A 14,660-nucleotide genomic window follows, 5' to 3' on the forward strand; every position below is an offset into this window, starting at 1 on the left:
AGAGGCACACACTGCAAGATGCTTGAAGTCCAGTGTGAAGTTTCCACAGTCTGTGTTGATTTGGGGAGCCATGTCATCTGCTGGTGTTGGTCCACTGTGCTTCATTAAGTCCAGGGTCAATGCAGCCGTCTACCAGGAGATTTTGGAGCACTTCATGCTTCCTTCTGCAGACAAGCTTTATGGGGATGCTGACTTCATTTTCCAGCAGGACTTGGCACCTGCCCACACTGCCAAAAGCACCAAAACCTGGTTCAGTGACCATGGGATTACTGTGCTTGATTGGCCAGCAAACTTGCCTGACCTGAACCCCATAGAGAATCTATGGGGCATTGCCAAGAGAAAGATGAGAGACATGAGACCGAACAATGCAGAAGAGCTGAAGGCCGCTATTGAAGCATCCTGGTCTTTTATAACACCTCAGCAGTGCCACAGGTTGATAGCTTCCATGCCACGCCGCATTGAGGCAGTAATTGCTGCAAAAGGGGCCCAAACCAAGTACTGAGTACATATGCATGCTTATACTTTTCAGAGGTCCAATATTGTTCTATGTACATTCCTTGTTTTATTGATTGCATGTAATATTCTAATTTACTGAGATTGTGGTTTTCATGAGCTGTAAGCCATAATCATCACAATTATGACAAATCACAGCTTGAACTATCTTGCTTTGCATGTAATGAGTCTATCTCATATATTAGTTTCCCCTTTTAAGTTGCATTACTGAAATAAATGATCTTTTGCACGATATTGTAATTTTTCGAGTTTCACCTGTAGACTAGAAGGCACATCTTCTCCAACTACTATATACTGTGTTTCCCCAAAATTAAGACCTGGTCTTATATTTTTTTTGCCTCCAAAAGAGGCACTAGGTCTTAATTTCAGAGAATGTCTTACCTTAGGACCACCACAGCCAGGCTCCCACACCCTGACACCTGTCATGCCGCTGCTTGACTTCTTCTGCGGCTGCTTGCTGCCACTTGCGGCCAGACACCATGTGGCACATTGTGCCATTGCTGCTCCTCCCGGCAGGATGCTGCATGGTGCTTTGTGCCATTTCTGCTGCTCGTGGCAGGATGGTGCATGGTTATTTGGGCTGTTTCCGCAGCAGAAACGGCCTGAAGCGCCACATGGCCTCCTGCTGTGAGGAATAGAAGTGGCCCGAAGTGCGCAAGCAGTGGAAGTGGCCCATGCATCCTGCTGGGCAGAGCAGCAACGGCGCAATGAGCCACATGACAGCCACCCACAAGTGGTGGCAAGTGGCTGCAGAAGAATTCAAGTAGCAGTGCGAAAGGTGTTGGGGTTTGGGAGGCCTGGCTGTGGTGGGCCTTCTAGTAAGGTAAGCGGGACACATGGGGCAGCTTACAAATATCAGCATATTTGCCCCAACAATCTGGATCCTTAGTTTACTGAGCTCAGAAGGATGGAAGACTGAGCAAAATTTGAACCGGTCAGAATCAAACTGCTGGTAGCTGGCAAAATTAGGCTGCAATAATGCATTCTAACCACTGCACTACCAGGCTCAGAGTTGATCTATGACATTTATTTAACTAAGATATTGCAAATTTGTTTGTTATCCAGAAAGGTTTCAGGGCAGTATGTAAAATCATGACAAAAAGTAGTTAAAAAAAGGTAAAGGTTCCCCCGCACACGCATGCTAGTCGTTTCCGACTCTAGGGGCCGGTGCTCATCTCCGTTTCAAAGCCGAAGAGCCAGCGCTTGTCCAAGGACGTCTCCGTGGTCATGTGGCCGGCATGACTAGACGCCAAAGGCGCACGGAACGCTGTTACCTTCCCACCGTAGTGGTCCACTGGTCAATAAAGTGAGAGGACATGCTTCGTTTTGAGTTTAAGATGTATGAGGCTTTAAAAGTGAATATGATCTTGAGTGGACTTCTGTGGGCACAAACTTACATTTTATCCATTTAGATTCAGTAGACTTCAGTGGAGTTAATTTTTAAATTTATTGTATGTTTTATTTTTTGCTAGGTACTGATCTGAAAGGTAAAATTAAGTAGTAGATTATGTTTACTGTTGGTAGAAGTAGATTTTACAATAAAACATATGTAAATGTTTTATTTATTACATTTGTTTGTTATCCATCTTGTCACAAATAAGTACAGTATGTTCAAACTCAACTTTTCTACCACAGCTCAATATTTTATAGGTATGTTAAGAGCAGTGCTTTTTTTGTAAAAGAAAAAGGTGCCGGAACTCACACATGTCCTACAACCTGCCTTGCCTACCCTACAAGGTTCCATCCAAAAAAGGTGCCGGAACTCCGTTCTGAGCATTCTATGAGAAAAAAAGCCCTGGTTAAGAGTATTTCCTGGTTGTGTTAGATTGATTCTTAGAAACAATATGGCAAAATGTGTATAGGCATACATAGCTTCCAAATTATTTCTGTTTTGTTTATAAAGCCACAACATTGTTCTATGCATTTAAATAGCTTTGCTGTCTGACTAACCCTGTCTGAAATTTCAAATTCTTTTTCAGTATTGGTGGCCTTATTCTGGATACAACTGTATCTGATCCTAATTTGGTTGGGATTGTTGTTTATACTCCAGTAATCAATGGTAAGGGAGACATGGAATTTCTTAAAATTGCTGTGGCTTACTACGTGCCAGTTAGGTAAAATAATATTCCAGACCAAATCGAGACATAAGTGGGTGGGTATGTACTACTGTAAAGTCACACTGTAATTTTAGAGTAAAAACAGTTCCTGGTTTTCTGTTGTGAAAAGATAAATATACATTCAGAGATCAGTTGGGAATAAAAATATACTTTTAAACCTCACATAGTTTATATATTTAGATACCAGACACAGATTTTAAAACATTGTCTTAGACATTTCTATGTACTGCTGTATAAAGATTTCTGTGAACATTACACAGATACAGACACAAATACACACATAGTAATAACTCTGTAATGTTGTAATAATCAGTATGGATGCCTAAGTGATTATATTTCAGTCCACTGATTTCTTTCTGTATAGTTTGAAGTTATAGTATAATTTCCATATATACTTAATGTACAATTGTTAGAATGAGAAAACAAGAGCAGAGTGTTAGAATTAGCAAAATTTATCTGCCCACCCACGTTAATCAAATAACTGTGGGTGGCTAACGTGATTACAAATAAAATATACATATGAACATACTAGGTAAAAATAATCATGCTGTCAACCAGCACAGCAAAACATCCAAATTGGACTCCATTAACATCTTGGTCCAAAAGCCTGAGGGAAGAGCCAGGGTTTTAAGAGCTTTGGGTGGATGGGTGGGTGTGCCCATGCATGCTTACACAATCATGAAGATACGTGGAATACTACATACAAAAATCACCAAAAACATTTTGTATCATATAAAGTTAGAATTTTCACCAATCATATTCACTGCATAACATCAGCATTAGTTTCTACTTTTAACATGTTTGACTAGGATGTTTTATAAATACGATGCATTCTTAAGTTGATACTCCTAGTATAGTTTCCCTCTTCCATGCAGCTCCCACTATACCATACAGAAATATGTTGTCAATAGTAATAAGCTATTGGCTAATATGGGTAATTCTCAATTTACGACTACAATTGTGACCAGAATTTCCATAGTTAAGCAAGGAGGTTGTTGAAGTGAGTTGTGCCCAATTTTATGATCTTTTTTTTTACTATAGTTGTTAAGCAAATCACTGCAGTTGTTAACATGAATCACATGGTTGTTAAGCAAATTCAGCTTCCCTCATTAACTTTGCTTCTAGGACCTGGCTGGGAAAGCCACAAATAGTGACCCTGGGACATTGCAACTGTCATAAATATATAAATACATGCCAGTTACCAAGTGACCAAATTGTGATCACATGACCATGAGGATGCTGCGAGAGTCAGAACTTCAAGGACTGGTCATAAGTGACTTCTTTCAGTGCCATTGTACCTCAGAATGGTCACTAAACAAATGGTTTTAAGTCGAGGACTACCTTTAATCATGAGGCAATAAGACACAGTCATGTTTTGAATATGGCAGCAATAAAATATTAAGTAAGGAGACACACAAAAAAGTGTTAGATCTATTTCTAACCCTTATTGTGTAATCATGAATAAACAATGGTATTTTTCCTGCCTGTTCTCCATAGGGATTGGCGGTAATTTAGTAGCAATTCAAGCCAGCAGAATTTCAACTTATTTACATTTACATAGTGTTCCTGGAGAATTACCAGAAGAAGCCAAAGGCTGCTATTATCCATGCAGAACATTTTTTGGCACAGGTACAAGCTGTGTTGCCTTGTCTTTACATTCTGATATTTCTTGCCCATATATAATTTATAATACTTTAAGCAAATATTATGATTAAAGATATTGGTAGCCATTTCTTGAGATTTACAGATTACATTGTACATCACATTCCTTTATTAGAATCAAGTGTTCAAACAAAAACACTGAATAAATGCCTCTATTTCATTTTTCCTATATGCATTGTTTCTCAAGGATTGTATGTCCACCATTAAAAAAAAGCAGTATATGTAATTACTGGCATTAGTCAGAAACTGCACTTAGTTCCATAATCAAAAAATTTTCATTAAAAAAATCATTTTTCCAAAAGTGCTTTCCAGAAGGCAACTGGACGTTCTTGGGGATTTTTTTTTCTTGAAAACATTTCGCTTCTCAAAACTCAAGAAGATTCTTGGATGAAAGTGAAATGTTTTCAAGGCAAAAAACCGAAAAAATTCCAGTTGCCTTTTGAAAAAAACCTTTGGGACAACTATGACCTGGATGATTGTGAATCTCCATAGACTAAAATATTGTTTGTTTCATTTCTTAAGTTCTGCAGTGTGTATAGAAAAGTCTTTACTGGATTTTTTTTCATGACAGTAAAACGGCATTTCATCATTTAAGCCCAGGATATTTAAAGAAGTCAGTTCCTTTGATTTTCAATATGCTGCAAATGATAATGTTTCAATCATTATTTCATATTAAACCAAATGTACCTAGTCATTATTTGTGACTTTTTAACTCACTGGTTTATTTTATGTCTGTTATGTTTTATTTCCTGTTATTTTTTCAAAACCGCAGAAACTAATGAACTAATAATGTCATCCTATTACCTAAAGAAAATATCAGTAGCCTTCTTATTGTGTTATTTATTCTCATTTACAGGAGTAAATAATAAATCAGCTCAAGTTCTTCTGCTGTTGGTGATTCCTGGGCATTTAATATTTTTGTACACTATCCATTTTATGAAGAGTGGTCACACATCTTTGACACCCATCTTCATTGTGGTATATTTGTTCACAGCTCTTCTACAGGTAAGGCTAAAACATTTTTGAAATATTACTTATAGATTTATTTTCAAGCATTGAATGCAACAACTCAGCCCCCTTTTCATTCACCACTGCTCAAAATGGTATCTCAGTGATACTTAATGACAGTGACCCCCAACCTAACAGAGTTACAGATTTGGAAGGGACCTTGTAAGTCTTCTAGAGCAGTCGCTTGTTCAAGCAGGTGACTGTACTATTCTGGATAAATGACTGTCCAATCTCTTCTTAAAAACCTCCAGTGATGTTATGGTGTACCCACAACTTCTTGAAGGAAACCTGATTTAATGAGATTCTTTCAAATAATAGAAACAATAGGAAAATAATAGTGACAACAACAATGTATATTTTCCTTGCACAATATTCAGGGATTTTAAAGTCTTCATTTTAAGATTTGTCAGTCACATAAAATTGAATACCAGACAGCAATAACCAAGCCATCCATTTCATGATTCAGAGTTTGTGACTTCCAAAGTCTGCCCCATTTTGGCTAAGAGTTCTCTGGAATGTTCACATCCTTGTGAGAAATCTCAGAACACAGTTATGTTAAAGCAGTATTTTTCAACCTTGGCAGCTTTCAAAATGTATGGACACTGGTTGAAGAATTCTGGAAGTTGAAGTCCACAAATCTTAAAGTTGCCAAAATTGAAAAACACTATGTTTAATTGGACTGGAAATAAGTAATGGGGAAACTCACCCAGAAATTGTCTATTTATTTAAAATCAGAATTGTTCCTCAAATTTTCATGTAAACTAGAATTAATTAGATTAGCTGTTGATCCTTTCTTTCTAAGAACAGTGATCCAAATGTTCTTGTGGGAATATATATCTTCTAATGTTAGCTAGACAAATCTGACTTAAAGCAGTAATTCAACAATACTAGATTTTGAAAAGAAAAATTAATAAAATGATAACGTGAGCATATGCCTGATGGCCTTTCTTGATGTATTAGCATTGTAAAAGAGGCATAATCTCTAAACAAATTGTCATTATCAGATATTTATGAAGACTAACAGAAAATTGCAGAGATCTGCAAGTAAACAATTCACTTTAGCAATCAGATCCAGGCACTCTGAAATAAAAAAAGACTGGCTGATTGCAAAATTGTCATCTAAGTAATGGGAGTGATTGTGTATCATCAGATGTCCCCAGAGCAGCAGCAATGCTGGTCTTGAGCATAATATTAGTATTTCTTTTGGGGGCTTTTTAAAATATATCATACTCATTGGATATGTAGAGTTGCAAAGACAAATCAGCAGATAGCATTCAGCTTTCAGAAACCAAATATTCTTCTCCAACACAATTTAACATCATTTATTTTTGATAGGAGACAAGAGGATAAGATAAGAGATGATACTCCTTGTTGAGAAATGATTCTGTAGTGTAAAACTCAAGGTCGAGTGGGAGCTCAGGTATTTATGGAGGGATATAGGCCGTGTCTCTGTGTTGTTGTCAGAATTTATAGAAAGAGCAACGGATTAGCTCAATTAGCATCAGACCATGTCTCAGTGATTGTGATTGCTGTATAGATCTATATTTATTTGTAACATAAGCTGTGATAATCAGCATGCTTAAAAAATTATGTGATATCTAAAGACCTTCTTTTCATTCAAACTAACATGACCATTATTTGTCATGTCCCAGGCATTCCCATTGAATAAAGGTCTATAAGGCGTTTTGAACATCCCTATGTTATTTTAGTTAGATTATATTTTATATTTTTAATCTCCTTTTTTCCATTCATACTTTCAGACATAAATGTTTAATTCCTCCTGTCATATCTCATTTCTGCTTTTGAATATTGGCCCTTTATCACTCCTTGTACTCCCTCACTGCAATACGATTAGCGTTGAGACATAGGCACAGAAGTTAATCCTGACCTATTCAGGTTAGTGGAAGGAGAAAATATTCGTCATGCTATCCTTAATACTGGCTTCATAGTCAACTAAAATAATACGTAATAACATCCCATATTTGGTATGACGTGACAGGAGATTGCTCATATAGAGATGAGTGCTGTTAGTGTGTCTTTTGTGGGGTTCTTGAAAAATCAGAGATTAACAAATTTTTGCATGAAGTTTTAAATGGCCAGGGTGGTCTGTCTTGGAAAAAAGAAGAGCTGTCTCAAAAAATCCTATTCCAGGGAAAAGAGAGGCTTTCAAATATATTTGTTTGGATTACAGAATAGCACACCTAGCACACATATAATTAACTTGGACTACAGAGTAGCTTTTTTAGTAAAGATGTTTATCTAAATAAATAATGCATGGTCCTTCTATCATGGAAAAACTAGAAAGAAACTTGATAATTTGAAAATTGCGTAGCCATATGGATATTTTCCTTTGCAGCATAAAATCAAAGGTTCTGTGTTTTTAGATGTATTAAATTATTTCAGGGTGCTTAATACTAAATATGCTTCTGATTTGGAATTTTGAGTATTTAAATTATTTTTAAAGAAATATGAAATTTCAAACTGGTCTCTAGCATATTGTGTCACATACAAAGTTTGCAATTTTTTGAATTTGTTTCTGCCTGTAGAAATCTATGGAACTCTTTAGGTTGAAAATATAATTTCCCAAAGGATTAAATTAGTTGCAAGTTATAACTTTGCACGTTGATTACTTAGTTTAAGGTAAGGAACAAGGATATATTATTGTTGTTGTTGTTGTTTATCATAGAGTCAGCTAGATGTTTAGACTGGATTTGGCATTTTTAACCACCTGTTGAGTTCTTACCAGGGACCTGGGATATTCCCATGTTGTTTGATATTATTAAAGGTATCAGCACAGCTGTTCCAAGTAAAGCTGTCTATTGCAATTGACTGATGGTGATTTTGTCAATTTCATTGCCAATGGTGTTCACATGGTACTCCAGTTGTTTTGGGATTGCACCCAAGGCACCTATATACAACAATATGAAATCACAGCTACCAGTTCTTTTTCTGGTATTTGGCCTTCATACACGTCAAGTTCTTATCAAGAACCTAGGATGCTGTGATGTATACCAATGTAATATACATGTGGCCAGGGCTTTTTTTCCCATAGAACGCTCAGAACGGTGTTCTGGCACCTTTTTTTGCACACATACACAAAAAAAGCTGAAGGAAACTGTTCCGGAAAGCCAAATTCTCCTCAGAAGCACACCAATGAGGCAGCCAGATTGCAGAGCAGCAGAATGCATTGCAGCAACAGGCTTCAGATGGCTTAAATTGAAGGAAACACATTCTATACGGGCTAATTCAAAAGTGGGAGGGTAAGAAGGGCCGAGTGTGAACAGGCAACCTGCTTAAACAAACTTTCAGCTCCTGGTGTGGGACGCCTTGCCTTTTTTAAGCTGGGAAGTTGAAAAAAATGCTAAAAAGAAGGCAATAGAGTGCTATCAAGGAAAATGTATGGATATAGCTAGCCGACGTTTAGGGAACCTTTATTTTTCATACACTGTTTAAATTTTGTTTTAATGCCATGGTGATACACAATCAAATGTAGTCAGTCTTTTTTTAAAATCCCAAAGCATCTGTTCATTAAATACAGTATAACAAAGTTTTAGATGATGGAATTATTTTTATCTAAGGATAACTAATGATAACAGCTCTTAAATCTGTTAATTTTTCATTTTTGCACAAAAAAATTGTATAATTTGCATTTGCATTCATTTACATTTATAATATGTTGTTAAAATGTATTGGTGTTGAAATAATTAGTGCACACATATACCTAAAACCAGTTTATTGGATTTGGCAATTGTAGTAAAAAAATCTCATTGTCAACCAATATAATTCGTTTAATTTGAAATCAAGTGAAAAATTGATTTAAATTATTTTATTAAAACAAATTAATGGCAATTCTTTTATAAGAAGTTGCCTCAAACAAAATGAAATTGAAATACATTGTGCATTGTGAATGCTTTCTGTTGCGTTCCTTAAATACCATATTTATTCTTATGCCAAGAGACCTTGAGTATTTTTATGGTGATCAATGTATCAGGAAGATAAGGAAGAATGCTTTGGAAGCATAAGAACATAATTGCATTATTAAATGTCCTATGGTCATGCAAAGGAATATTGCATTAAGGAGGAATCTGATTTGTGATGTGTGCCATGTGTTCAATTAATGTAGCTTGCACAGCCCCGCCATATAGAGCGGGCCCCACTGCTCCCACAGCATCAGGCGTGCCAGCTCCGGCCCCGGGGGGCAGCCCACCGCAGCAGCGCCGCCCCCCCCACCGCCTCCTGTGCCCACCAAGATGAGAGTTCCGGCACCTTTTTTTTTTTTTAGAAAAAAAGCACTGCATGTGGCCTTTTGTAATTTGCAGAAGGAAACCACCACACCTGGTTTATGTTTATCTTTCAGCTTCAATTTTCAAATTTTTATACTTTTGATCTTTTCCACTTCTTTCATTCTACAATTCCTTGGTATTGCCACATCAGTTTTCCACAGTTTCTTCTTTTCAACCACAGTTAAATCTTGTTAAATCTTTGAGTTGTGATTCAAAACTTATATCAGTTTGTATTTGAAAATCTGACAATATTTTAACCTGCTCATTTTCAACTACTTTTTCAACTCTATGTTTCCATCAAAGTTTCGTTGCTGTATAATTATGTTTAATCATGTCCCTAACTATGTTATTCTCTCATAGGTATTTATCTTATTAGGGATTGCTGACTGGATGGTGCACCACATCTGGAAAAAAGGGAAAGATCCAGACAGTTTTTCTATTCCTTATCTTACTGCACTTGGAGATCTTCTTGGAACTGCCTTACTTGCGATGAGTTTTCATTTTCTGTGGCTGATTGGGGATAGGGATGGAGATGTAGGAGATTAATAAATTAATAATACCTAATTTATCCTATTAGCTGAAGATATGAGAGTAGGGACCACTTGACTTAGCATTTCATATGAAATATATTAAGAGAGTAGTTGGGTTTCATTACAGTAGCTTCAGTGTTGACACTGATATTAAACAGCCTTAACTTTTTTAAAACAATGAAAAAGTAAAATAAGAGGCTTCAAATATTTTCACACTGCAAAGGTATATTTGGGGCTGGTTGACACCATCTCATCACAGAAAAAGAAAGTTGGCCAGCGTTATGTCAGTAAATAAAATATAGTTGATAGGTAACAGAACGATGTGGTTTAACCACTGATGTATCTGCCTAATGAAATGTAGCATGCATTTCATTAGGCAGTCTGGCTATGCATTTGAAGTCATGCAATATAATGGGTTCTCAACATAAAATAGAGATAATACAAAAGATATTATTTTTGCATATCAATAAGAAAAAGATGCTCAAGTAAGATATTCAGCATGGCGTTCACTTTATTTTAGTTGCTGGCAAAAAAAGAATGGAACACCCTCTGTTCTAGAAAATTAATCAGTTAAAATAGGAAAGATGTTTCTCATAGAGATAATATAGTATGATCATGCATGGACAATAATAATGTTACATTAATGGCTGTAACTCAAAAGATACATTGACACTGTTTTCAGACATTCAAGTTTAGTCCTTTATTGTGATGTATAAAAATCAAGATATTTAAAGAAGAAGAAAAACAGCTTTTGATATGTATTGGGGAAACTACAATATAACTTCTGAAATAATAGGTGGATGTTTTTATTTTTTATTTTTAGAAATACTCATTAGAAATTTTAGTTCATCTTAGAGATTTTTTATCAAACCACCCAAAATTGCTTTGGAATCAGACATTGCCGAAATCTAAACCAGTCAGTCAATCAATCCATTAGGAATTCATGCCAATTATATACAACCAATGTTTCCTGATATGCTGCAGTTCAAAATTTTAAATTTATATTTAGAATATCATCTCATTTTCTAATGAGAAGTTGTTGCACTGAAATTAATTGCTTGTTTCTGGGAAAACATTTCCCATGTCCAGAATGTTAATGCTTGTTGAACGACTGCTCTGTAGAGTATCTTTATGATTGTCATAGGTACTCTTTAGATAGTTTCCGTGGCACATTTATGAGGAGGAGGCATCTTCCACTACACACCATTCTTCCACTACACACCATTCTGTTATTTACACACAAGAAAATCAGTACTTGTTTAAACTGTTTTTTATTTGAATGTTTAAAGATTTTTTTTTCCTTTCGATTTTGGAGAAAAGAAAAAGGTTGTAGAAAGAAGCTTTAGCATGTAGATTATTATAAGTTGTAGATTTCCTTCAGTTGTCCTGTCATTAAAAATTAATATTCAGTCAATCCTTGGCAACACAGTTTCTCACTCCCTGCACTGGAAGCCACCAGTGAGAATTTTACAATTATAATTTATAATTGTTTAATTTTCTACTAAAATCAATTACATTTGGCATCTAAGTATTTTCATTCAAATTACATGGAAATCTAAGCTGCAGAGTGATGTATTACATAAAACTGTGGTGGTAGATAAATGCTTGGGCCCAAATTTTCAGATATGGACACCGCTGTTAATACAAACACTCTTGGGCCTAGTCAGGGGTAGGCAACCTCAGCTCTTTTATGACTTGTGGACTTCAACTCCCAGAACTCTTGAGCCAGCCATGCTGAGGAGAAAGGGAGAGGTTTCCATGATGAGCCATGCTGACTCAGAAATTCTGGGAGTTGAAGTCCACGAGTCATAAAAGAGCCGAGGTTGCCTACCCCTGGCCTAGTATAATTTCTTGATCATTATCTTCATCTTAATAATTCAAAATACTGGCAACTATTTAGCTTTCTAATTGAAATTCTGTAGGTAATTTTCCCTTACTTTAATGATGCAATTTTTTCATGATGACTGGCTTGTTTATTTCTGCACTGTAGCTGGAAAGATAGGACAGAAATAAGCTTTTAGAAGTGGGAAAGAAAATTAGACTGTCCTCCTTGGTTATTTTTGTTGCCCTTAGGTTATAATCCATTAGATACTTTTCAGGAAGTAGGTGAACTCTGTGAGGCCTACTTTTCAGTACATATGCGCTGTTATCATCAAACAACATTACATACAAAAACAGTTGATGATAACCCAAAAGACACTTGGATTTAGCAATGAAGGTTTTCATTCTGGTTGAACGTTTTCATAAGGATTCATGGTCTGATGCAAAATATTGCAGTATTTGAAGAATATACAGTTCCAGGAATATATATCCTTGAAACCAAGAAAAATAAAAATAAAATTTCATCTGTTTTCAATGTAATACCCTGAATATAATGTGTGCATGCTATTTTCACTTGCTTGCCCTAGTTTTTACATGCCCATCTTAGGACTTATTGAATCAGACCAAGTTAACTATAATTAGATTATGTTCTAATTACACCAAATTATAAGGGGAAAAAAGCAATAATCAGGATGGAATAAAACTCATATGTGTGTACATTATGTATGAGGCAGTTCATTAACTTGAAAGATGAAAATGGCCCTGTATGGCTAGCTATAAGATGGTCTCAGATGTTTGCTGGAATCGTTATAATCCTTCCATTTTGATGATCTCAGTTCAGAAGGTAAGCTCACCACTCAGTCTCTCTCTTGTATAGATAGGGGCCCTGTGGCCCTACAATTCTACAATGGGCAGAAGTCATATACTAAAGAGGTACATCCTAAGCTCTAGAACACAGCCATAGTACTGAGCAGACCTCCTCACCTGACATTTATGGTATTAAGAACCTTCTGCATAAAAAACAGAGGTTGTTTGGTAGATTACTCTCCCTCCCCAACAAAGAACCTGAGTGTTAATATTTTGGATAGCAAAAATATAAGTAAAAGGTAAAGGTTCCTCCTGTCCAGTCATGTCTGACTCATTTCCATTTCCTAGCCAAAGAAGTCAGCATTTTCCAAAGATGCTTCTGTGGTCATGTGGCCGGCATGACTATTACTGTGGATAGGACCTCTCAGGCAAATATAACAAATGTTGCTAGGCAAAGCACTGGGACAGTCATAAGCACAATTATACATTTGTTAAAAGCTAGGAGAAAAAGCCAGTTTGGCACTAGATTTTTTTCAACGATTTTACATATTTTTTTCAATTTCACCTATAATTTCAGAATTTCATTATATAATATGGTAGTGCTTCAGTTTGAAGAAGACACACAGTTGTGCAGATTATCTGTAGACATGGGAATGGCTTTACAGTCTTAGTCTGGAAGTGCTGAGTCTAGCACAATGGAGTCATTGGAAATCTGCTGTAGCAATTAAGTGTTATTCTGGGTGTTATTCTCATGGTTTTCTAGAGGTTTTTGGTGGTACCTGTCTTCCACGTTGTTGGAGGCTTGTATGCCAAGGATGGAGCATGCATGTGAAATTTGTCCAATGGTTTGAGGTCCACTTGGTACAGAGTCCAGGACTCCCAACATATAGGAAGGAAAGTATATCCACTAACAAAGAAATTTGGCACTGTAAATGAGAGATTCTTTAGATCATCTGAGACATTATGGATTCCTGAGGAAATTTGTGACATTGATTCAGCTACTCAATGATGGAATGATAGGACAGGCTTTTTTTAAACAAAGGTGCATTGGCTACATTTGCCACTTTCAATGGGGTAAATTAGGGTTGTGTGTTAGTGCCAATCCTACTCAGTCTGTTCTTGTATGTTGTCATATGCTGTCCAGGATCTGAAGGAGGGAGTGTATATCCGGGGCTAATTAGTTAGTTTTGACCTTTGCTGCTTGAATGCAAGGATGAGGTGCCTTCATACAGTCATTCATGAAACCATCTTTGCTGATGACTGTGATCTCCTGGTGCACAAAAACAGAGACCTACAAATTCTCTGTTCTTCAGCCTGACTGTCAGCTTGAACAAAACAGTGCTAGCCTATGCCAAATACCAAGCCAGTAGGACCAAGAATCACTGGTGATGACAGCCAACTGACAAGTATAAGTAGCTTCAAATCCTTGGGATGCATCATCTTGAGTGATGGGTCTTTGGATCAGCAAGGCCAGCTGGTCCCTGAGGTGGCTGCATACTAGAGTGCCTAATCAACACAGCATCCATATCTCCACAAAGGTAAAAGCCTACAGGTGCCCTCATTATAGTTTATGTAAAAAGAGGAAAATAAACTGGGTAAGAGGCATAGTAGATCTCTATCTTAATTGTCCAGAAAATAGAATGCATTTCAAATAAAACATGCATAATTGACTAACAGTCTATTTTAACTGATCTAGATTAAGCAGACACAATTGATACTTTCTGTCTCATTACTTCTGGAGTGCAAAACCATGGCTTTCCAAATGGATGGGTAGGCTATGAGTGAATTATAGTCCCATTAATAGGGACAAAGGAAATACATACAGTGTTCATTGTAGAGTCAGTTTAAATTAAAATATAACTACTTAAAATAATAAAATAGAACTTATCACTGTCCACTTGGTCATTTATGGAGTAGGA

The 14,660-nt window shown here is 36.4% G+C and overlaps 1 protein-coding gene across 3 annotated transcripts in view; it reads left to right on the plus strand.

Annotated features, from left to right (window-relative positions):
- The window catches only part of SLC41A2 (solute carrier family 41 member 2), a 41,784-nt gene extending 28,291 nt beyond the window's left edge, over nt 1-13,493 (plus strand). Inside the window, exons 8-12 of one of the 3 annotated variants that reach the window (XR_014026907.1) lie at nt 2,493-2,572; nt 4,128-4,259; nt 5,149-5,297; nt 7,847-7,940; nt 9,944-10,130. Coding sequence is in view for 2 of the 3 variants with exons in the window: in XM_081331140.1 (XP_081187266.1) it covers nt 2,493-2,572; nt 4,128-4,259; nt 5,149-5,297; nt 9,944-10,129 (547 nt within the window). In the remaining variant the exon portion in view is untranslated. Of the gene's footprint in view, nt 1-2,492; nt 2,573-4,127; nt 4,260-5,148; nt 5,298-7,846; nt 7,941-9,943 lie in introns of all 3 variants that reach the window. The other 2 variants (XM_081331140.1, XM_081331141.1) reach the window with 2 other exon arrangements.
- Nucleotides 13,494-14,660: the final 1,167 nt, after the last annotated feature.

This window comes from Vipera berus (assembly GCF_964194415.1).
Source record: "Vipera berus genome assembly, chromosome: 6".
Taxonomy (NCBI): Eukaryota; Metazoa; Chordata; class Lepidosauria; order Squamata; family Viperidae; genus Vipera; species Vipera berus.